This window comes from Cherax quadricarinatus, chromosome 9 (assembly GCF_038502225.1).
Source record: "Cherax quadricarinatus isolate ZL_2023a chromosome 9, ASM3850222v1, whole genome shotgun sequence".
Classification (NCBI taxonomy): domain Eukaryota; kingdom Metazoa; phylum Arthropoda; class Malacostraca; order Decapoda; family Parastacidae; genus Cherax; species Cherax quadricarinatus.
Window position 1 is genome coordinate 26,715,746 of NC_091300.1, and position 26,247 is coordinate 26,741,992.

At 43.9% G+C, this 26,247-nt stretch overlaps 1 protein-coding gene across 3 annotated transcripts in view; it reads right to left on the reverse strand.

Moving 5' to 3' along the window:
• Positions 1–26,247, reverse strand: part of LOC128685942 (protein sax-3-like) — a 1,098,442-nt gene that overhangs the window by 100,875 nt on the left and 971,320 nt on the right. For all 3 annotated transcript variants that reach the window (XM_070083369.1, XM_070083370.1, XM_070083368.1), the window contains exon 11: positions 7,106–7,454. In XM_070083369.1, the coding sequence (XP_069939470.1) occupies positions 7,106–7,454 (349 nt within the window). The remainder of the gene's footprint in view (positions 1–7,105; positions 7,455–26,247) is intronic.

Consider the following 26,247-nt stretch of genomic DNA (forward strand, 5'->3'; position numbering starts at 1 on the left):
TATGTATGTATGTGTGTATGTATGTATGTATGTATGTATGTGTGTATGTATGTATGTATGTATGTATGTATGTATGTATGTATGTATGTATGTATGTATGTATATTCTTTCATAAAAGACAGCAGGTGACAGCAACTGTTTTAATTTTTATTTGGAATAACCCAAATAATAAAAAAAAACACAGACCTAAGAAGAAAAAAGTGTAAACAACTCACAACAAACAAGTAAAAATATATAAAAAAAAAATCCCTCAAAAATCTAATCACAATCTCAGAGCGAAAAAAAAGCTTTCTTAAAAAAAAAAAAAGTCGAATGAATTTTTCCCTAAGTGAACGAACTGTAAAGAAAAAATATCGTGAAGACTGGTGACCGAGGCTAAGATGGACAGTGTTGGAAAATTTGTCTGCTGTGGTGGGGGGTGTGGGGGAGGGGAAAGGGGGGAGAGAGGGGAGGGGTGATGAGGGTGAAAGATAAGAAAGGGGGATGGTGACGGGAGGGGACAAGAAGGGGACTGAAGGGTTGTGCAGGGTTTGAGAGGTGGGGGTGAATGGAGGATAAGAATAGGGGAAGAGAGGGAGGGATGGTGATAGGGAGAAGAGAGAGAGTGAGAGAATTACGAATATATGAAGACGCGAATAAAAATGGAAGAGAGAAATAAAAAAAATGGGTATAAGGAAAAGGTCAAAAAATGAGAGGGAGAGACGAGAGGGGAAGAAAAGATAGAACTGTGATAAAGAGGATGAGAAAGAATTCCAGGGGTAAAGCAAAAAGTTAAAGCAAGAGAAAAGAGAGAGGGGATGAAGGTGGGCAGAAAGGGAGAGGGACTGAGCAAACGGAAACGGGGGGGGGGGGAGAAAGAGGGGAGACAGAAGTCTCCTCCTTCCGTCTGTTGGTGACACTCCGTCGTGACTTGCAGAGAGAGGGAGAGATGGATGATGCTGCGAGGGGAAGGAAGGAGGGCGGGAGAGAGGGAGGGAGGGAGGGAGGGAGAGAGAGAGAGAGAGAGAGAGAGGAGAGAGAGAGAGAGAGAGAGAGAGGAGAGAGAGAGAGAGAGAGAGAGAGAGAGAGAGAGAGAGAGAGAGAGAGAGAGAGAGAGAGAGACGTGAGCATCTACACAAGAAGATAAGCAGCAAACAGCAACCACACCCTGACTGCATCCTTCTCCAGAACATCACTTTATCCGAGATCATTTATTCCCAGGATGATTTGAGTCCATAACACTCTCGTACAGCATAAAAGCATCAACGAAATAAAGTGAGTTGACTAAATTAAATCACTGGCCCACAGTTGGCTACAGCTTCATTCTATTCACTTTTTGCACATCTCTTAAAAAAATAAAAATACTCTTAAATAAGCTGACGTAGGTAACAGTTCTTAGTTTGTAACGTTAGGACAGAGAGAGAGAGAGAGAGAGAGAGAGAGAGAGAGAGAGAGAGAGAGAGAGAGAGAGAGAGAGAGAGAGAGAGAGAGAGAGAAAGAGAGAGAGAGAGAGAGAGATAGTATGGTCAAGGACTGGGCCGCGGGAGCGTTGACCCTGATTACGACCTCCAGGTAGATTCCTTCATGTAATCTAGGAAACAGAGGTAGGGATAATATAGAGGGAAGGCCAGATGAAGACAGATCACGACTCTCAGAAACATTACAGGTAATCAATTCTACATCTGCTTACCTACAATGAAGAACTATCCTTCCTCGAATACCTCAATGCACGCAAAAAGGAATAGTGCAGAGTGAAGCACAAGTTTATAATCCATTTAGATAGCAGCTTTGAAAGTTTAACGCTTATCAGAAGAGGCATCCTCTAGTTATCGCACAGACTGATGACCCAAAATACACCAGTACTTTAAGTTTACAGTAGTTCAGAAGCTATATTCTCAAGTTATAGGCGTTGAAAGTTTGAAGTCGATCGGGTGAGTCATTCACAAACTATCGAATTAAAACCATTATTTATTTTTTTTTCAAATTTCTTCAATAAAAGCTGCAAACTATCGCTTACATTGTCCATAGTAAATCCCAAAATTTCTATAAATAAAATATACTAGTGTTTACGGCATGAATCTGACCGGAAGTGGAACTCTCCAGTTACTTCAAGAATTTTCGGACTATTTCCCGCTGACCACTAAAATAAAAATATTTTCACTCTAAAAATACATTATTTTAAAGCTCAGTACCTAATCTCTTATATTTTGTTGTGGTTTTCATAAGATTTTTGAAAAAAAAAAAGTTTGAAGACTACCAGAAGATGGATTCTTCAGGTATGGATGAGAAGCCAATAATTCCAAGTGTTGTATTATGTTTGTAAACTGGCAAATTTGCACTCTAGAAACACTTAATTTAAAGGTCAATATCCTCAAAAGATGATAACTTCTATCTTCTGTGCAGTATATACCGGTTTTGTAAGTTTGAAACCGATCGGATGAGGTGTTCTCGAGTTATAAAGGAAAATCTTGAAGGAAGGATTAAACATTTGTCAGCCGGGACCTGATGAAGAACCATCCATCCATCTATCCATCCATCTATCCATCCATCTACCTACTCATGTTGTGCTTCCAACTTCTCATCTATCTCCCTTTGATATTCCTTTGATGAGTTCCGAGAGCTTTTCTACTCCCGGAGCCCGGCCATGGGCCAGGCCATACATTCATTCAACCCATCCATTTCCCATTTACCGATCCATCCATCAATCCATCCGTCATTCTATCTATTCACCCATCAAACCATCCATCCGCCATTCAATCTATCAATCCATTCACTCATCCATCCCTCCACTCAGACACAGCCTCCCGTATCTCTGGCCCACAACTCCGCACCTCCTGTCTGCTTCCTCACCTCTACACTAGTTTCCTTGCTGTTGTCAGACTAAATAAACCGGCTTTGTTCTCCTTTCGTCTATCTTGCCGGTTTAGCATTTTCTTTCGCCTGCGCAGAATGCTAATTAACTTCTTCTCTGATACTTTGCTTGGGTTCTTCTCGTATTTATATGTCTAGAATTTTTTTTTGTACGTGTGTGTGGATTGTTCTTATCTGCCTTGGGAGGTGACTGGATGTTTGTGTAGGAGTTAATTCCAGGTGAAGTTTTTAATGTGAATTGGGTTCTGGAGAGTGTTGAGTAGGGTGTGTGTGTGTATGTGTGTGTGTGTGTACTCACCTATTTGTACTCACCTATTTGTGGTTGCAGGGGTCGAGTCATAGTGAGAGAGAGAGAGAGAGAGAGAGAGAGAGAGAGAGAGAGAGAGAGAGAGAGAGAGAGAGAGAGAGAGAGAGAGAGAGAGAGAGAGAGAGAGAGAGAGAGAGAGAGAGAGAATCTGTTTAATGATTCATGGTTGCTAGAATCTTGGACATACTACTTTTAGTTGGGTAATGATGTTAATGAAAGTAATATTTTTTAATGGAGAGTCTACCGATGTAGAGGGAATAAAACCAATAGCATAAACCTATTGTTATTATTATTATCATCATCAAACCCGAGAGAGTGATATACAGCGTCTGGGGAAATGGGAGGGGGTGGGGGAGGTCGACAGGTTTGATTCGAGGAAAGTGAGAGTAGCTCCAATTTCTTAAACTCACTGGAGATGCTGTACTAGACTCGAGGATCCAGTTTTTCACTGAACCAAAGAACATATTTCTTCCTCCTCTACCTAGTGCAATATGGCTTCTGTGGCGTTGGTTGCGCTATACTGTCTTACACTTGACATCCTGACCTTCCAGGCTGTTGCTGCTTGTGGTTGGCGGTCCGATTTGAAGATAAGGGGCACGTAAGTTTCCCAGTCTTCTAATAACCTGTTCATTTTCCCACTATAATCTACCATGTCCTTTACTATCGCATTTGTTTTGTTTGGTAAGGTGAAGTCCAGGATCTTTCCTTAATTCATGGTATAACTTAACAGTCTTTGATGACAATTATGTTAGGAGAGGTCAGACCTCTCCTAACAATTAAGGAAAGATCATAGACTTCACCTTACGAAACAGATAAAACAAATGCGACAGTAATTATGGACACGGTAGATTACAGTGGAAAAATGAACATGTTATTAGAAGACCGGGAAACGTAATGACGTACCCCTTAAACAACCCGCGATGGATACAATGGTATGTGATAGCCACAAGTCAAGACACAACAAAATGCAACCATGCAGACCTTGTTTAATGACAACGTTTCAGTCCTGGATCTTGGTCACTCCCAAGGTTACATGTCCTAAGTGATTGCATTTTCTGTCCTTTTCCTAAACATCACACAATATCAACTTTGTTTCCAGACAGCAGCTGCTGCCCGCATCACTCTCTCATCTCGGTCGTAATTAGGGAGGTCCAATTTGCTCATGCAGATCCCTTCTCACACTGCAGTGAGCAAATACGAATGCCACGTCTTTCTGTTCTCAGTGCCACGTCTTTCGGATTCCCAGTGCCAAGTTTTCCGTGTTCCCAGGGCCAAATCTTTCGTGTTCCCAGACTCATCTCTTTCGCGTTCTCAGAGCCACATCTTTCTGTTCCTATTACCAAGTCTTTCGTGTTCTCAGATCCAAGTCTTTCACATTTCCAGACCAACATCTTTCGTGTTCCTAGACCCATATCTTTGGTGTTTCCAGACCCACGTCTTTCGTATTCTCAGTGCGAAACATGATCATCTACATGATTACGCAAACTCTAAAAAAACGGCATTCTCTCATCTCTGTTTTTCCCCCCGCAGTATTTTTCTTCGCTATACAGCACGAGTGTGTTGCAATTATGATCACTTTTCCACCAAGAAGATTCTTAAAATTGTTTGAGAGGATTTCATGTTCCTGCTAAAGCGCATTTCGACACTCGTTCCTATCCATGTGTCAGTTCATCTGTCAATGTATCAGTCTGTCTATCCATCCATCCACCCATCCTCTCCCTATCCATCCATCCACCCATCCTCTCCCTATCCATCCATCCACCCATCCTCTCCCTATCCATCCATCCACCCATCCTCTCCCTATCCATCCATCCACCCATCCTCTCCCTATCCATCCATCCACCCATCCTCTCCCTATCCATCCATCCACCCATCCACCCATTCAAGGTATGTTACCTACCTCCAAGATGCATTTCACAACAGTCAACTAGGTCAAAAAACAGTTTATGGAGATTTACCCACTGTCTCGACCAGCCCAAGATTGAAACCGGGTTTATAGGTTATGGGCCGAATGGATTAATACGGAGCTACGAGCCATTTCTTCGTAGACATTTTCTCTTAGTGGATGCGTTTAGGAAACGTGAATCAATACAAAAAACACGAATGTAAGAGTTATGGGTGTTTAAATGACATTCGACTGCATTGTGATGGTCCGGACGGGGGACAGGTGGGTCTTCGCCCCTCCCCCTTCCTTCCGTGGCTCCCTGGTGGGAGCAATTAACACAATCACATGAACTCCGGTTAGATTCCCCGCCACAGAGAAACATATGGGTCAATTAGCTCACACCCTTGCTGCCCCTGTCCACCTAGCAGTAAAAATAGGCACTTGTGTATTAATCGACTGTTGTGGGCAGCATCCAGATGAAAATGTATTAGAAAACTCCAGTACCTTCTGGAATGTCATATCCTGCTTAAGAAAACTCCAGTACCTTCTGGAATGTCATATCTAACGCAAGACAACTCCAGTACCTGCTAGAATTTCATATCTATATCGTAAGACAACTCAAGTACCTTCTGGAATGTCATATATAACATAAGACAACTCCAGCATATGCTGGAATGTCATATCAATATCGTATGACAACGCCAGTACCTGCTGGAACTTTTTAAGTGGCGGATAAAAGGTATCAATGTTACTGATGATATCTTATCTTTTCTTATTTCTCTTTTCTCTTTCAACTTTCCTTATTACATATTCTACACAAAGTGCTAAAAGATTAAACAAGAACAAAAAAACTCATATTTGGAGTAAGATTAAAAATTATGCGAGAAAATAAATTAACAAATAGAATTTTGAGTATATGCTGCAATTTTAGGTCGATTTTTATCTACTTGAGAGATGAACTAAGAGTTTCCGAGAGTTTAACTTACAATAGGCTTGCAACAGACAGTGACGGTAAGAGGTTACGTGAGGTAAGGTTCGTCAGGAAACAGGACAAGTGTTTCCTGACGCGGGTCTTAGATGATGACCCGCCGTTGGAGATTCTGGTCATCTGACCAAGGCCTTCCGCTGGCTTACCGGTCCACCCCTTTACAAATTATGGTGATAGTTATAAGCATTTAGTTGACGGTAAGAGTTCTGAACAAATGACATTGTACATATCATGTGCACTCTGCTTGTCAAATTTAAGCAAAAGTGAGCCAAGATACGAAAATGGAAGCGCGCCAGCATACGCATGCACACACACACATACACACACACACACACACACACACACACACACACACACACACACACACACACACACACACACACACCGTGTATGTCAGGCCTATATTGGAGTATGCAGCACCAGTTAGGAACCCACACCTAGCCAAGTATATGAGGAAAGTGCAAAAGTTTGCAACAAGACTAGTACCGGAGCTAAGGGGCATGTCCTACGAGGAGAGGTTATGGGAAATCGACCTGACGATACTGGAGGACAGGAAAGATAAGAGGGATATGATAACGACATACAAAATACTGAGAGGAATTGACAAGGTGGAGAGAGACAGGATGCTCCAGAAATGGGACACAACAACAAGAAGTCACAATTGGAAGTTGAAGACTCATATGAATCACAGGGATGTTAGGAAGTATTTCTTCAGTCAGAGTTGTCAGGAAGTGGAACAGTCTGGGAAGCGATGTAGTGGAGGTAGGATCCATACATAGCTTTAAGAAGAGGTACGATAAAGCTCATGGAGCAGGAAGAGTGACTTAGTAGCGACCACTGAAGAGGCCGGGTCAGGTGCTGTGAATCGACCCCTGCAACCACAACTAGGTGAGTACACACACACACACACACACACACCATATACTGTAGGTGAGCACACTCATGCACTCAAGGCGCAGACGAGTCTCTTAACGATCGGTAACACACGCGCGCGCACACACACACACACACACACACACACACACACACACACACACACACACACACACACACACACACACACAAGCGTACTCACCATTGAGTGCAGGTAACTTGGAGGCCTTGTTATGGTACCGTCTTATGTAGAGGAGGACCACCAGAACCAATAGCAGGAAGAACATGGCCCCGCCCACCAACACAATGAACCACGCCTCCCTCACCACGCCCTCTGACCCTGCGTGACGATTGGCTAACGGGTTCAACAAAGCAGGGTCAGTCTGGAGCCTTATTGGTTCAGACGAAGGCCCCTCTCCCATCTTGGAGAGCGCTGATAGGCTGACGGAGTAAACATATCCCGGGATGAGGGGCGCCAACTGGTAGGAGTAGGTGGAGGAGTTGACGGTACGGTTGAGGAAGAGGGAACTCCCGTTAACGAAAGCAAGAATCTGGAAAGAAAACAAAGACGTGTTATTAAAAACACAAATAAGAATCTGAAAAGAAAGAAGTCTTGTCAAGAACACGAATCCATCAATGAAAACCGCTGACACTTTATATATTTGTTAAATAAAACAACGAGACTTTTGCAACAACAAAAAGGCAGCACCTCAAACCTCATAACAGTACCAAAATAACTGTCTTTTATACAAATAATCCGCACAAAGGGGGAAAGAAACTTATAACAACGTTTCGGTCCGACTTGGACTATTAACTAGTCTTTAAGTAGTTAATGGTCGAAATTGGACCGAAACGTTGTCATAAGTTTCTTTCTTCTATGTTGGGGTTATTGTGTATTGTTCCAGTCACGGTACTGTGACTTCTTACTCGTTACTGTTAGTTTTTTGTTTCCAGGTATTAATTACATATACACAATGAGAAAAAGAAAACAAAACCACAGAGAGAAAAATTACAATTCAAATGGAAATACGTATATATATATTATATATATATATATATATATATTATATATATATATATATATATATATATATATATATATATATTATATATATATATATACATATATATATATATATATATATATATATATACATATATATATATATATATATGTATATATATATATATATATTATATATATATATATATATATATATATATATATATATATATATATATATATATATATATATATACATATATATATATATATATATATATATATATGTCGTGCCGAATAGGCAGAACTTGCTGTCTTGGCTTAAATAGTAACGTTCATCTTGCCATATAGGACAAGTGAAAATTTGTGTATGCAATAATTTCGCCAAAATCATTCTATACCTAACGAGAAAAATATGTTTCACTGTATTTGTTCAGTATTAAATTACTGTAAACAAATTTAAAATATATTTAGTTGGGTTAGGCTAAAATAAATTGTTCTTGTTATAATAAGGTTAGGTAAGTTTTCTAAGATTCTTTTGGTGCAAAATTAAAAATTTTTACATTAACACTAATGAAAAAAATATATCTTTAAACGTATAAGAGAAAATTTCAAAAAAGGACTTAATTTTAAATGAGTTCTTTCTAATTGACCAGTTTTACATATTCGGCACGACATATATATATATATATATATATATATATATATATATATATATATATATATATATATATATATATATATATATATATATATATATATATATGTGTGTGTATATAACCCAGCGGTCCAAAGTCAGTTTAGTAAGACGCTCTTGCGCGTCATTTTCTGTGTAACTGAAACATGCAAAATTAAATATGACCTTGAGGGAGATAAGAATAGAATTACTGCTGAAGCTTTTGAGCAGAAGGGAGGAGCTCATTTGGGTTACAACTTGTGCCTCTGACAGAATATAGTACAGAAAGTAATAGTTTCGAATTTTCCCTTGGAAAATCTTGGAAGGAATGGTCCCAAATCTGCACACAGAAATCACTTCCTACGAAAGTAAAAGACTGGGCAGGCGATGCAAAATGCAGCCAATAAAAAGTAGGGGCGCCATTGGTACACTAAGAGAAAACACCGTAAGTGTCTGGGGCCCAAGACTGTTCAACAGCCTCAAATCAAGCATTAGGGGAATTGCCAATAAACCCCTGGCTGCCTTCAAGAGAGAGCTGGACAGATACCTAAAGTCAGTGCCGGATCAGCCGGGCTGTGGCTCGTACGTCGGACTGCGTGCGGCCAGCAGTAACAGCCTAGTTGATCAGGCCCTGATCCATCGGGAGGCCTGGTCGTGGACCGGGCCGCGGGGGCGTTGATTCCCGGAATAACCTCCAGGTAACCTCCAGGTAACCTCCCTATTAGCAGCTCGGTAGCCGAGTAGGTAGAGCGACAAACCTGACAATTTTGGGACCAGGGTTCGAGCCTCCCGTCCATTTCTCCGTTTATTCACTGACAGTCGTTTATTTTATGACTTAATTTGAGTTCATGTTAGACTAAGCACATATACCCGCGAGGGTCATATGATTACAATCCGCGTCATCAAGACACACACACACACACACACACACACACACACACACACACACACACACACACACACACACACACACCTGGCAAACCTAAGAACAGCGTTCCGATACCTTAGCAAGGAATCGTTCAAGACACTGTACACCGTGTACGTCAGGCCCATACTGGAGTATGCAGCACCTGTTTGGAACCCACACTTGATCAAGCATGTCAAGAAATTAGAGAAAGTGCAAAGGTTTGCGACAAGGTTAGTTCCAGAGCGAAGGGGAATGTCCTATGAAGAAAGATTTAGGGAAATCGGCCTGACGACACTGGAGGACAGGAGGGTCAGGGGAGACATGATAACAACATACAAAATACTGCGTGGAATAGACAAGGTGGACAGAGACAGGATGTTCCAGAGAGGGGACACAGAAACAAAGGGTAACAATTGGAAGTTGAAGACCCAGATGAGTCAGAGGGATGTTAGGAAGTATTTCTTCAGTCATAGAGTAGTCAGGAAGTGGAATAGCCTAGCACGTGAGATAGTGGAGGCAGGAACCACACATTGCTTTAAGATGAGGTATGATAAAGCTCATGGAGCAGGGAAAGAGAGAACCTAGTAGCACTCAGTGTAGAGGCGGGGCCAGGAGTCTCGACCCCTGCAACCACAAATAGGTGAGTACAATTAGGTAAGTACACACACACACACACACACACACACACACACACACACACACACACACACACACACACACACACACACACACACATATACACACACACACACACACACACACACACACACACACACACACACACACACACACACACACCGTGTACGTTAGGCCCATATTGGAGTATGCGGCACCAGTTTGGAACCCACACCTAGCCAAGCACGTAAAGAAACTAGAGAAAGTGCAAAGCTTTGCAACAAGACTAGTCCCAGAGCTAAGAGGTATGTCCTACTAGGAGAGGTTAAGAGAAATCAACCTGACGACACTGGAGGACAGGAGAGATAGGGGGGACATGATAACGACATACAAAATACTGAGAGGAATTGACAAGATGGACAAAGACAGGATGTTCCAGAGATGGGACACAGCAACAAGGGGACACAGTTCAAAGTTGAAGACACAGATGAATCACAGGGATGTTAGGAAGTATTTCTTCAGCCACAGAGTAGTCAGGAAGTGGAATAGTTTGGGAAGCGATGTAGTGGAGGCAGGATCCATACGTAGCTTTAAGCAGAGGTATGATAAAGCTGAAGGTTCAGGGAGAGTGACCTAGTAGCGACCAGTGAAGAGGCGGGGCCAGGAGCTTGGACTCGACCCCTGCAACCTCAACTAGGTGAGTACAACTAGGTGAGTACAACTAGGTGAGTACACACACACACTGGTGAAGAACGAGCTTCTGTTTGGGGAAATGTTTCCCATCAATGTAGAGTTTTTTCAAGATCATCTGTTGATAAATTGGTTGATCAGGCCCTGATCCACCGGAGATCTGGTCAAGGACCGGGCCACGGGAGCGTTGACCCCCGGTACACCCTCCGGGTACACCCGTGGTAGTTAAAGCTTGACACAAACCGAAACGTGTCATTAACAGCTGATTCTGCGACACGTGGCTTTGTCTTCATACATACAAGATTAATCTGTAGTCAGTTCCAGGGGTCACCGCCCCAGCGGCCCGGTCCCAGACCAGGTCTCTTGGCTGGTGATAATTTCATCTTAGACCCCGTCAGCTGCTTTTCTATGACGAATAAATATCAACAATAACCACATTACATAAACAGCAACACAGAGGTGATGTTGCCGGAGAGGGATACATCGTGACTAATTCGCTGACATGATGCTCGTTATATACGGCATGAGGACATGCTAGCGAGCTAGAAGTGGCTGTTAGAACTAGAGCGCTCAACATTCTGAACAAGTCCGGAGTGACCCCATTAGAACCGAGTCTATTGCTAGAGTTGCAATTGAAATTCTCTCATGTCCGTACCTTTGTCAAACTTCTGGCCGTGCCTATAGTAGATTTCGAGACTTTTCTAACAGGCCTAAGGCCTGACTTCTTCGCTGACTGAATGATCAATCAGGCTGGCGTCGCACAGGCATTGTTTGCAACACAAATGATACTGTCTCCTGCTACCTGCCTCACCCCATCCTTGCAACTCATCAATAAGGTATCTTGTTCCTTACTTGACCAATTCATCTCAACAATCTTTTCAACTTTTTTAAATTACACATGTCAAGTTATTTATTCATTGCTTGCATAAATTCACACGACACACTCATCTCAGATATGACATCTTCCACTGCCTCCTCTTGGCTGAAATATTCAGATTCAGGGGTCAGGCCTCACATAACTATACTGATATACGTTATAGTATATATTGATTTTTTTTTATTTTTTACAGATTCAGCAATACACTTTCTCTCTGAGGGCCATGCCAGGTAGACTTTCCGCCACACACACACACACACACACACACACACACACACACACACACACACACACACACACACACACACACACACGACAGACGCAGAAATTGGTCACTGTTCCCTGGTGCAGGTTATTATCTCGGCTGATGGAAAGTGGTTCCACTCGCCCTCCTCCTCCTCCTCCTCCTCCTCATCTCATCTCTTCACAAGGATTTTTATCTCTGAAAATGTTCCTTGTTTTATTTTTTCACTCATGAGCATATTTTCTCTTGCTCTTTATGTCTCAATGATGAAAATTTCACAGTTTCTTTTTTTTTCATTAATTTTAATTCGCTAAAAATCTTTAACTTCTAGCTAAAAAAAATCTGGCTTTCCATTTTTTAAATATTATAAAAAAAAACCTATTCCTCTTACTGTACAGAGGTCAGTATCCCAGTAATCTGAATTATCTTTAAAATCTGCCAATATATATATATTTTTCATCCCAGCTCAGACGCCGCTGGAGGGACATCTGAGCTATAATGTCGGCGCGGCTCTGGCAAGACTGTGATAGAGTGATGGTGAAGTGTTTCTTCTTTTTTGGGTCGTCCTACCCTGGTGGGAGACGACCGATATGTTATGAAAAGGGTCTCCTATACATTCATTCACTCACACACACACACACACACACACACACACACACACACACACACACACACACACACACAAATGAAAATTTAATAATTTTCTCGAGTGGTTTAATATCTGAATATAGTGAATATCCTTCTGGAAGCCTGGTGCGTGTGTAGCACCAATTAACGGAGGATCGAACCTCCACCTCTCCATGCACTGAATGACCCACACGATGATCATAACTGTGATGACCGTGACAAAAATTAATGATAATCCTAATAATCCATCAGTTCTTTATGTGTCAAAAGAACTATGTAAACAAAAAATCTGATCAAAGACCAATATTAAATATTAACGAAAAAATGGCTTTCGAAAAAAAAAAAAAAAGATTTGGCATAAAAAAAAAATCGACTTTTTTTTTCATTTCGGTTTATTTCTCAAAATATCGGGAATATGAAGAAGAAATTCCGAAATGAGTTTGATCATGATCCCCAGTGATGAACTTCACTCTCCCAATTTACAAGTCCTCCAACCCAGGAGAACTCAACCATTAGTAATCCTTAGAACTCACCCATTAAAAATCCACAGAAGTATCGACATACTTAAAAATCAACAAAAGACCTTGAACTCACTCATGAAACCGCCCCCCCTCAAAAAAAAAAAATAAAAAAATCCATACATACCACCTGTTAAAGATCCAAGGAAAAGACCATCGATTAAACCCTCACAGAACCCATCCATTAAATAAACCTGAGTCCACCCATTAAAAACCAATATAAAACCCTCACAGAACCCATCCATTAAATAAACCTGAGTCCACCCATTAAAAACCAATATAAAACCCTCACAGAACCCATTCATTAAAATAAACCACAGAGTCCACCCTTTAAAACCCAATATAAGTCGCCCATTAAAAACCCACAGAACACTTTTGGTTAAAATCTGCAGTCAGTGAACAAGGCGAATACAATTTCGTAGTGCAGCTGTCTTGCACTTAGTGGACAGCGGATCGAGCCTCCGATACTCTTTGCGTTAAATGACACACACGAAATTAGAGCACTGAAAAAATACTAGGCAGCCAGTAATCACGGATAAAAAGTCAACCTCATCAAACTTGCAGGTAATTCTTCACGCTTGACGGGACTCAGCATCAAAGACGTACGGGAGATGAGGAAGGAGGGATGAGGGAGGGGAGATGTAAGAAGGGGGAGTGAAAGAGAGGGAATTAAGGGATGGAGCGATTGAGGAACGGAAGATGAGGAAAGAGCTGAGGAAGGGAAAATAGAATTCAATTATCGTTGGACTTGTGATAAATAAGAATAACTCACTATCAACAGATTTTTCTCTGTCCTCATCCAATCAAAAGTTACAGCCGGAAGAGAAGCAAGCAGAAGCTACAAACATTTTAATTGTTACCTAACTTAGAAAAATACATCATAAATGTCCTCAGTCTCTTGTTTAAAGAACACTGAGTCGCACTCTCGGTGCATCCTAAGAAATAAGTCAGAAATAACACTCTGTGTTGAATGTTGCGAGCAATCACACACATACACAAATATATATATATATATATATATATATATATATATATATATATATATATATATATATATATATATATATATATATATATATATATATATATATATATATATATATATATATATATAATAGATAGTTTTCACGTTTTTCAAACACAAAATCTAAATATTTTGAGTAAAAGAATTCATCTATGCCATAAAAAAATCCTAATAAAAACATAATGATAAAAATCAGAGACTTCGCACTCAAAACAGACTCTCAAAATCAAATTCACGAGAGACCGCAGGGATGAGGCCGCATACGGCTCCACAACGATCCCAGCAGCAAACATCACGATGGTTAAGCATCAACAGGTGGAGGTGTGGGAGGAAAGACCTTGTGGTGACCTGACACTTGGCACTGTCTTGCTGCTGATGAGGGGGTTCAGTGTAGCATAAGGCAGCTCTACGTGTTCTCTATATTGATAAGGATCCCCTTAAAGGGGCAGGAAGAGGGGAAGAGAAGAGAAAGGGGGAGAAGAGAGAGAGAGACATAGGGGAGGGGACAAGAGATTGGGTGAGAGACGGCAAGTGGAGAGGGAAAGAGTGAGTGGGAGTGAAAGAGAGTGGTGATCAGAGAGTGGGGCTGGATTAAGTGGAATGAGAGGGAGAGAGAGAGAGGTAGTCTCTCATTCTCTCTCTCATATTCTCTCTCTGTCTCTCTGTCTCTCTCTCTCTCTCTCTCTCTCTCTCTCTCTCTCTCTCTCTCTCTCTCTCTCTCTCTCTCTCTCTCTCTCTCTCTGCCTACTCAGGTGAGTGGTAGTCATCAGTGGTGGGTGGGTTAGGAAAATTGGCATCAGATTAAACTGTAGTGAATTCTGTTCGTGTTTGTTCTTCGTTAGTGGTAGTCTCTGTGGTCCCCGTGGTCCCTGTGGTCGCTGTGGTCGCTGCGGTCATTGTAGTCCTATGGTCGCTGTGGTCGCTGTGGTCTCTGTGGTCGCCGTGGTCACTGTAGTCCCTGTGGTCCCTGTGCTCACTGTGGTCGCTGTAGTCACTGTGGACTCTGTGGTTCTTGTGGTCCCTGTGGTCTTGTGGTCCCCCTAGTTCTATCGTCACTGTGGTCCTTGTGGTCACGGGGGACACAAGGTGACATCTTGCCTTGATTAAGAGGTAAGGGGGAGAAGAAGAATATGAGTAATGAGGGAGAGATGAGAGATGAGAGAGAGAGAGAGAGAGAGAGAGAGAGAGAGAGAGAGAGAGAGAGAGAGAGAGAGAGAGAGAGAGAGAGAGAGAGAGAGAGAGAGAGAGAGAGAGAGAGAGAGAGAGAGAGAGAGAGAGAGAGAGAGAGAGAGAGAGACAGACAGACAGACAGACAGACAGACAGACAGATAGACAGACAGAGACAAACAGAGAGTGAGAGAGAGAGAGAGAGAGAGAGAGAGAGAGAGAGAGAGAGAGAGAGAGAGAGAGAGAGTAGAGAGAGAGAGAGAGAGAGAGAGAACATAGAACATAAGAACATAACATAAGAAAGGAGGAACACTGCAGCAGGCCTGTTGGCCCATACTAGGCAGGTCCTTTACAATTCATCCCACTAACAAACATTTGACCTACCCAATTTTCAATGCTACCCAAGAAATAAGTTCTGATGTGCAAGTCCCACTCAAATCCAACCCATCCCACTCATGTATTTATCCAACCTAAATTTGAAACTACCCAAAGTCCTAGCCTCAATAACCCAACTAGGTAGACTGTTCCACTCATCTACTACCCTATTTCCAAACCAATACTTTCCTATGTCCTTTCTAAATCTAAACTTATCCAATTTAAATCCATTACTGCGGGTTCTCTCTTGGAGAGATATTCTCAAGACCTTGTTAATATCTCCTTTATTAATACCTATCTTCCACTTATACACTTCGATCAGGTCTCCCCTCATTCTTCGTCTAACAAGTGAATGTAACTTAAGAGTCTTCAATCTTTCTTCATAAGGAAGATTTCTAATGCTATGTATTAATTTAGTCATCCTACGCTGAATGTTTTCTAACGAATTTATGTCCATTCTGTAATATGGAGACCAGAATTGAACTGCATAATCTAGGTGAGGCCTTACTAATGATGTATAAAGCTGCAGTATGACCTCTGGACTTCTGTTGCTTACACTTCTTGATATAAATCCCAGTAATCTATTTGCCTTATTACGTACGCTTAGGCATTGCTGTCTTGGTTTAAGGTTGCTGCTTACCATAACCCCAAAAGTCCTTTTCGCAATCTGTATGGTTAAGTTCTACATTATTTAACTTATAAGTGCTAGGTTATGGACACTCCCGAGCTTCAGAACCTTGCATTTATCTACATTGAACTGCATCTGCCACTTTTCTGACCAAAGAGAGAGTTTGTCTAAATCCTCCTGAAGTTCACTAACATCTACGTTTGAATCAATTATCCTACCTATCTTCGTGTCATCGGCGAATTTGCTCATATCACTAGTAATTCCTTCATCAAGATCATTGATATATATTATAAACAACAACGGGCCCAAGACTGATCCCTGTGGAACGCCACTTGTTACTGATCCCCACTCGGATTTAACCCCATTTATGGACACTCTTTGCTTCCTGTCTGTGAGCCATGATTCGATCCACGAGAGCACCCTTCCCCCAATGCCATGAGAGAGAGAGAGAGAGAGAGAGAGAGAGAGAGAGAGAGAGAGAGAGAGAGAGAGAGAGAGAGAGAGAGAGAGAGAGAGACAGACAGACAGACAGACAGACAGACAGACACAGACAGAGAGGATCAGATGAAGGAAAGGTGGGAAAGAGAGGATTAGGGAGAAAACTCGGGAGTGAAAGATGAGGGAGAGAACGTGGAAGATTACCTGGAGGTTACCTGGAGGTTATTCCGGTCCGGTTATTCCGGCCCGGTCCATGACCAGGCCTCCCGGTGGATCAGGGCCTGATCAACCATGCTGTTACTGGTGGCCGCACGCAGTCCAACGTAAGAGCCACAGCCCGGCTGATCCGGCACTGACTTTAGGTATCTGTCCAGCTCTCTCTTGAAGGCAGCCAGGGGCTTATTGGCAATTCCTCTAATGCTTGATGGGAGGCTGTTGAACAGTCTTGGGCTCCGGACACTTATGGTGTTTTCCTTTAGTGTACCAATTGCGCCCCTACTTTTAATTGGGGGCATTTTGCATCGCCTACCCAATCTTTTACTTTCGTAGGGAGTGATTTCTGTGTGCAGATTTGGGACCATTCCTTCCAGGATTTTCCAAGTGTAGATTATGATATATCTCTCCCTCCTGCGTTCCATCGAGTACAAGTCAAGTGTTTTCAAGTGTTCCCAGTAGTTAAGGTGCTTGACAGAACTTATACGTGCAGTAAAGAATCTCTGTACACTCTCTAGATCTGCAATTTCACCTGCTTTGAAAGGAGATGTTAATGTACAGCAGTATTCCAGCCTAGAGAAAACAAGTGATTTGAAAAGGATCATCATTAGCTTGGCATCTCTCGTTCTGAACTTTCTCGTTATTCATCCTATCATTTTGTTTGCACTTGCGATCGTGGCACTGTTGTGATCCTTGAAAGTGAGATCCTCAGACATTACTACTCCCAGGTCCCTTACATTATTTTTCCGCTCTATTGTATGGCCAGAGTTTGTAGTATACTCTGTTCTAGTTATTATCTCCTCCAGTTTTCCATAACGGAGTAGTTGGAATTTGTCCTCATTGAACATCATATTGTTTACCGTTGCCCACTGGAAAACTTTGTTTATATCTTCTTGGAGGTTAACCGCGTCCTCAGCAGATGACAGCCTCATGCAGATCCTAGTGTCATCCGCAAAGGAAGATACGGTGCTACCTGGAGGTTACCTGGAGGTTATTCCGGGGATCAACGCCCCCGCGGCCCGGTCCACGACCAGGCTTCCCGATGGATCAGGGCCTGATCAACTAGGCTGTTACTGCTGGCCGCACGCAGTCCGACGTACGAGCCACAGCCCGGCTGATCCGGCACTGACTTTAGGTATCTGTCCAGCTCTCTCTTGAAGGCAGCCAGGGGTTTATTGGCAATTCCCCTAATGCTTGATGGGAGGCTGTTGAACAGTTTTGGGCCCCGGACACTTATGGTGTTTTCTCTTAGTGTACCAATGGCGCCCCTACTTTTATTGGCGGCATTTTGCATCGCCTGCCCAGTCTTTTACTTTCGTAGGGAGTGATTTCTGTGTGCAGATTTGGGACCATTCCTTCCAAGATTTTCCAAGTGTAGATTATGATCTATCTCTCCCTCCTGCGTTCCAACGAGTACTAAGCAAGTGCTTTCAAGCGTTCCCAGTAGTTAAGGTGCTTGACAGAACTTATACGTGCAGTAAAGGATCTCGTACACTCTCTAGATCTGCGATTTCACCTGCTTTGTATGGAGATGTTAATGTACAGCAGTATTCCAGCCTAGAGAGAACAAGTGATTTGAAAAGGATCATCATGGGCTTGGCATCTCTCGTTTTGAAAGTTCTCATTATCCATCCTATCATTTTCTTTGCACGTGCGATCGTGGCACTGTTGTGATCCTTGAAAGTGAGATCCTCAGACATTACTACTCCCAGGTCCCTTACATTATTTTCCGCTCTATTGTATGGCCGGAGTCAGTAGTATACTCTGTTCTAGTTATTATCTCCTCCAGTTTTCCATAGTAGTTGGAATTTGTCCTCATTGAACATCATATTGTTTACCGTTGCCCACTGGAAAACTTTGTTTATATCTTCTTGGAGGTTAACCGCATCCTCAGCAGATGACAGCCTCATGGAGATCCTAGTATCATCCGCAAAGGATGATACGGTGCTGTGGTGTATATCTCTGTTTTTGTCTGATATGAGGATAAGGAATAAGATGGGGGCGAGTACTGTGCCTTGTGGAACAGAGCTCTTCACTATGGCAGCCTCCGATTTAACTCTGTTGACCACTACTCTTTGTGTTCGATTTGTTAGGAAGTTGAAGATCCATCTCCCCACTTTCCCAGTTATTCCTTTAGCACGTATTTTATGGGCTATTACGCCATGATCGCATTTGTCAAATGTTTTTTGCAAAGTCTGTATATTACATCTGCATTCTGATTTTCTTCCAGTGCATCCAAGGCCATGTCATAGTGATCCAGTAGTTGTGAGAGGCAGGAGCGACCTGCCCTGAACCCATGTTGCCCTGGATTGTGCAGATTTTGGGAATCCAGGTGATTTGCAATCCTGCTTCTTAGCACTCTTTCAAAGATTTTTATGATGTGGGACGTCAGAGCTATTGGTCTATAGTTCTTAGCTAATGCTTTGCTGCCACCTTTATGGAGCGGGGCTATATCTGTTGTTTTAAGTGACTGTGGAATTTCACCCTGTGTTGTATATCTCTGTCTATGTTTGATATGAGGATGAGGAATAAGATGGGGGCGAGTACTGTGCCTTGTGGAACAGAACTCTTCACTATGGCAGCCTCCGATTTAACTCTGTCGACCACTGCTCTTTATGAGAGGAGAAACAAAGGAGATGGATGTGGAAGATATGGAGGTGTGGAAGAGACATGAGAGCGGGAAGGGAGGTGGAGAAGGCGTAAGAGATAGAAGGGAAAAAATTACGAAAGAGGAAAATGGAAAGAAAACGAAGATTTGAAAGAAAACGAGGTTAAGAGGAACAGGAGAAGGAGGAGGAAAGAAAAAGAGTAAAAATAAGATTCCGGAGAAATGGGGAGGAAGAGGGAGAGAAGGAACATGAGGAAAATGAAGAACGAGAGTAAAATTAGGAAGAGAGAAGAACAGGAGGATAAGAAGAAGGATAAGAAGAAGGATAAGAAGTAGGATGAAGCGGAGGAGGAGGAGGAGGGGAAAATGTAGATGAAGAGAATTATTAGGAAGAGATGATGAGGAGAAGGAAGAAAGACTATGAAGACGTAGGAAGAAATAAGAGGAAGATTAAGGGACATAGTTAAAGCAAGATAAAAGAAAGAATAAGAAACTTGGGAATAGAGTAAGAAAAGTATAAGTAAAAGAAATTAAGGTAAAAGGAGCTTGAGGAGAAAATAAGTAAAACAAAATCTCTAAAGAAAAAAAAAACCAGCGAGAGAAATCTGCGAACTAAAGAATAAGTACAAGAGTTTACGAAGGAGAGAAAGAAGAACGGATGAGTTTATGGAGGGAGAGAGAGAGAGAAAAATAAGGGATAAAAATTTTACAAGTTATCCCAAAATTACTCAAGTTTATTCCACAGAAAATGTACAGGAGAGCTGAGACGTGTAGATATTGTTCGTAACAACATCTACATAGAACGCCTCTCCCAGTAACAAGTTGTTACTGGGAGAGGCAGTAGGGACGGTGTGTCAGGCCACGATGTTGTTACTGGGAGAGGCAGTAGGAACGGTGTGTCAGGTCACAATGTTGTTACTGGGAGAGGCAGTGGGAACGGTGTGTCAGGCCACGATGTTGTTACTGGGAGAGGCAGTAGGGACGGTGTGTCATGTCACAATGTTGTTACTGGGAGAGGCAGTAGGGACGGTGTGTCAGGTCACAATGTTGTTACTGGGAGAGGCAGTGGGAACGGTGTGTCAGGTCACAATGTTGTTACTGGGAGAGGCAGTGGGAACGGTGTGTCAGGCCACGATGTTGTTACTGGGAGAGGCAGTGGGAACGGTGTGTCAGGCCACGATGTTGTTACTGGGAGAGGCAGTAGGGACGGTGTGTCAGGTCACAATGTTGTTACTGGGAGAGGCAGTAGGGACGGTGTGTCAGGTCACAATGTTGTTACTGGGAGAGGCAGTGGGAACGGTGTGTCAGGTCACAATGTTGTTACTGGGAGAGGCAGTAGGGACGGTGTGTCAGGTCACAATGTTGTTACTGGGAGAGGCAGTGGGAACGGTGTGTCAGGCCACGATGTTGTTACTGGGAGAGGCAGTAGGAACGGTGTGTCAGGCCACGATGTTGTTACTGGGAGAGGCAGTGGGAACGGTGTGTCAGGTCACAATGTTGTTACTGGGAGAGGCAGTTGGTACGGTGTGTCAGGTCACAATGTTGTTACTGGGAGAGGCAGTGGGAACGGTGTGTCAGGTCACAATGTTGTTACTGGGAGAGGCAGTGGGAACGGTGTGTCAGGTCACAATGTTGTTACTGGGAGAGGCAGTGGGAACGGTGTGTCAGGTCACAATGTTGTTACTGGGAGAGGCAGTGGGAACGGTGTGTCAGGTCACAATGTTGTTACTGGGAGAGGCAGTGGGAACGGTGTGTCAGGTCACAATGTTGTTACTGGGAGGAGGCAGGGAATGGTGTGTCAGGTCACAATGTTGTTACTGGGAGGCAGTGGGAACGTGTGTCAGGTCACAATGTTGTTACTGTGAGAGGCAGTGGGAACGGTGTGTCAGGTCACAATGTTGTTACTGGGAGGAGGCAGGGAACGGTGTGTCAGGTCACAATGTTGTTACTGGGAGGCAGTGGGAACAGTGTGTCAGGTCACAATGTTGTTACTGGGAGAGGCAGTGGGAACGGTGTGTCAGGTCACAATGTTGTTACTGGGAGAGGCAGTGGGAACGGTGTGTCAGGTCACAATGTTGTTACTGGGAGAGGCAGTAGGAACGGTGTGTCAGGCCACGATGTTGTTACTGGGAGAGGCAGTAGGAACGGTGTGTCAGGCCACGATGTTGTTACTGGGAGAGGCAGTAGGAACGGTGTGTCAGGCCACGATGTTGTTACTGGGAGAGGCAGTAGGAACGGGGTGTCAGGCCACGATGTTGTTACTGGGAGAGGCAGTAGGAACGGGGTGTCAGGCCACGATGTTGTTACTGGGAGAGGCAGTAGGAACGGGGTGTCAGGCCACGATGTTGTTACTGGGAGAGGCAGTAGGAACGGTGTGTCAGGCCACGATGTTGTTACTGGGAGAGGCAGTAGGAACGGGGTGTCAGGCCGTGATGTTCTCACTGGGAGAGGTAAAAGGGAGGGGGGTGTCAGGTCGTGATATTGTTACTGGGAGAGGCAGTAGGAATGGGGGTGTCAGGTCGTGATGTTGTCACTGGGAGAGGCAGTGGGAATGGTGTGTCAGGCCACGATGTTGTTACTGGGGAGAGGCTGTGGGAACGGGGTGTCAGGTCGTGATGTTGTTACTGAGAGAGGCAGTAGGAACGGGGTGTCAGATTACAATGTTGTTACTGGGAGAGGCAGTAGGAACGGGGTGTCAGATTACAATGTTGTTACTGCGAGAGGCAGTAGGAACGGGGTGTCAGGTCACAATGTTGTTACTGGGAGAGGCAGTAGGAATGGGGTGTCAGGTCACAATGTTATTACTGGGAGAGGCAGTAGGAACGGGGTGTCAGGTCACAATGTTTTTACTGGGAGAGGCAGTAGGAACGGGGTGTCAGGTCACAATGTTGTTACTGGGAGAGGCAGTAGGAACTGGGTGTCATGTCACAATGTTGTTATTGGGAGAGGCAGAAGGGACGGGGTGTCAGGCCACGATGCTGTTACTGGGAGAGGCAGTAGGAACGGGGTGTCAGGCCACGATGTTGTTACTGGGAGAGGTAGTAGGAACGGGGTGTCAGGCCACGATGTTGTTACTGGGAGAGGCAGTAGGAACGGGGTGTCAGGCCACGATGTTGTTACTGGGAGAGGCAGTAGGAACGGGGTGTCAGGCCACGATGTTGTTACTGGGAGAGGTAGTAGGAACGGGGTGTCAGGCCACGATGTTGTTACTGGGAGAGGCAGTAGGAACGGGGTGTCAGGCCACGATGTTGTTACTGGGAGAGGCAGTAGGAACTATTAATATTTATTATACCTGCCTATGGCTTCCGGGGATCAACGCCCTCTCGTCCCGGTCTAGAATTAAGACCTCTAAACTTGGAAAAAAAAAATGCATGACTGAGAAATATCAGTATATATTTTGATATCCTTTTGATGAGTTTTGAGAATGTTTCTACTCCTTGGGACCGGCCCTGCGCCGGTGCTTGCCTGGTCAAGCAGGCTGTTGCTGCTGGTGGCTCGCTGGCCCACATACCCATCACAGCCTGGTTCATCTGACACTTTATGGAGAAATTTGGCCAGTTTTTTCTTGATTTCTACGCTCGCCCCAGCATTTGTTGTGCTCTGTGCGCTCAACTACTGGGAATGCTTGGAAGCACTTGACTTGCATTCGCTGGAACGCAGGAGGGAGAGATATATCATAATCTACACTTGGAAAATCCTAGAAGGAATGGTCCCGAATCTGCACACAGAAATCACTCCCTACGAAAGTAAAAGATTGGGCAGACGGTGCAAAATACCTCCAGTGAAAAGTAGGGGCGCCATTGGTACACTAAGAGAAAACTCCTTAAGTGTCTGGGGCCCAAAACTGTTCAACAGCCTCCCACCATGCATAAGGTGAATTACCAATAGGTCCCTGGCTGCCTTCAAGAAGGAGCTGGACAGATACTTAAAGTCAGTGCTGGATCAGCCAGCAGTAACAGCCTGGTTAATCAGGCCCCGATCCACTGGGAAGCCTGGTCGTGGACCGGGCCGTGGGGGAGTTGATCCCCGGAATACCCTCCATGTAGACTATAGGTAGATATGTGGTTGCAGGGGTCGAATCACAGCTCCTGGCCCCGTGTGCGCGCGCGCGCGCGCGTGTGTGTGTGTGTGTGTGGGTGTGTGTGTGTGTGTGTGTGTGTGTGTGTGTGTGTGTGTGTGTGTGTGAGTGTGTGTGTTTGTTTGTGTGTGTGTGTGCGTGTGTGTGTGTGTGTGAGTGTGTGTGTGCGTGCGTGCGTGCGTGCGTGTGTGTGTGTGTGTGTGTGTGTGTGTGTGTGTGTGTACTCACCTATTTGTACTCACCTATTTGAGGTTGCAGGGGTCGAGTCACAGCTCCTGGCCCCGCCTCTTCGCTGATTGCTACTAGGTCCTCTCTCTCCCTGCCCCGTGAGCTCTATCATACCTCGCCTTAAAACTATGTATGGTTCCTGCCTCCACCACATCACTTTCTAGGCTATTCCATGGCCTGACTACTCTATGACTGAAGAAATACTTCCTAACATCCCTTTGATTCATATGAGTCTTCAACTTCCAATTGTGACCTCTTGTGTCTGAGTCCCATCTCTGGAACATCCCGTCTTTGTCCACCTCGTCTATTCCGCGCAGTATTTTATATGTCGTTATCATGTCTCCCCTGACCCTCCTGTGTGTGTGTGTGTGTGTGTGTGTGTGTGTGTGTGTGTGTGTGTGTGTGTGTGTGTGTGTGTGTGTGTGTGTGCGTGTGTGTGTATGTGTGTGTATGTGTGTGTGTGTGTGTTTGTGTGTGTGTGTGTGTGTGTGTGTGTGTGTGTGTGTGTGTGTGTGTGTGTGTGTGTGTGTGTGTGTGTGTGTGTGTGTGTGTGTGTGTGTGTGTGTGTACTCACCTAATTGTACTAACCTAATTGTGGTTGCAGGGGTCGAGACTCAGCTCCTGGCCCCGCCTCTTCACTGATCGCTACTGGGTCCTCTCTCTGCTTCCTGAGCTTTGTCATACCTCTTCTTAAAACTATGTATGGTTCCTGCCTCCACTACTTCACTTGCTTGGCTATTCCACTTGCTGACAACTCTATGACTGAAGAAATACTTCCTAACGTCCCTGTGACTCGTCTGAGTCTTCAGCTTCTAGTTGTGACCCCTTGTCCCTGTGTCCCATCTCTGGAACGTGTGTGTGTGTGTGTGTGTGTGTGTGTGTGTGTGTGTGTGTGTGTGTGTGTGTGTGTGTGTGTGTGTGTGTGTGTGTGTGTGTGTGTGTGTGCGCTTGCGTGTGTGTGCGCTTGCGTGTGTGTGTGTGTGTGTGTGTGTGTGTGTGTGTGTGTGTGTGTGTGTGTGTGTGTGTGTGTGTGTGTGTGTGTGTGTGTGTGTGTGTGCGTGCGCTTGCGTGTGTGTGTGTGTGTGCGCTTGCGTATGTGTGTGTGTGTGCGCTTGCGTGTGTGTGTGCGCGCTTGCGTATGTGTGTGTGTGTGCGCGCGAGCTTGCGTGTGTTCATGTTTGAGTGTGAGTGTGCGCCCTCCAGTTTGAAAGTGTGCGCACGCACGTAAGGAATATTAAAGTCGTGGAAGGGAAGGAACGAAACGATAGAAAAAAAAAATTATCACACATTGACTTTGAAAAATGTCTGTGTAATGGCGGTGGTCGACGGTTCATTGCACCAGCATAAAAACACAATGCGTCTCCAAACGTCTGGCAAATGAGCGTCACAGCTCCTACGTAACATCGTGACGAGAAGATCAGATGAGAGAGAAGCAAAACTTCCCTTGTGACAACAAAAGGATTTACTCGTAAATTTATATATACATTTTTTCCGTCTAAGGGACTTATTTTTATTTCGGTATTTTGAGAGACGAGTGAAGGTGTCAGCAAGGAGTGAGGAGGTAGTGTAGAGGGTGATAGTGAGGGGAGAAAGAAGAGGGAAAAGTAGGGGGTAATTGAAGGGAGAACGGATGCCTCTTTTGCCTGTTACATGTTTTTGTTTGTCTGTGGTGAAGTAGACAATTCTTGTTTAGTGGCATACACAAATTAACTATATTTCAACATCAAGTGGCTTCCTTAGGACTTCAACTTCCTTCATCAGTATCCAATGTAACCTTAGGTACATAAGGAAGCACCTCAAGTCTTAAGTAGACACCAGGTAGGTGGCTATTTTCAGCTACAGGAGCAAAGTTATGTTCCTGGTGTTCCTCTTCATTAATATGTTCGTCACATTTTCTTTTAATTTCCATTAAAAGATGGTCTGGCTCAGTCCTTGAAAAACCCAGTTGATAATGTTGCCAACTTAGGCGAAGGAGCCTGGCAATAGTGTGCTGGTTTAACGGGAGAGAATTCGAGGAATGAAAGAGGCCTAACGATAAACCTCACGATACAGCTCAGTCAAGTCATAACCTTATAAAGCTCTACACAGAGCAAAACGTTGTCCCAGGTAAAGCTTGGTTCTGCAACTTGTCTTTTTTTTAAAGATTGAAAAAATAGCCTGCAAGAAGTTAGTTTTAATTTAATATGTTTATTATGCACCCATACCCATAGCCCCACTCCATAAAGGTGGCAGCAAAGCATTAGCTAAGAACTATAGACCAATAGCTCTGACGTCCCACATCATAAAAATCTTTGAAAGAGTGCTAAGAAGCAGGATTGCAAATCACCTGGATTCCCAAAATCTGCACAATCCAGGGCAACATGGGTTCAGGGCAGGTCGCTCCTGCCTCTCACAACTAATGGATCACTATGACATGGCCTTGGATGCA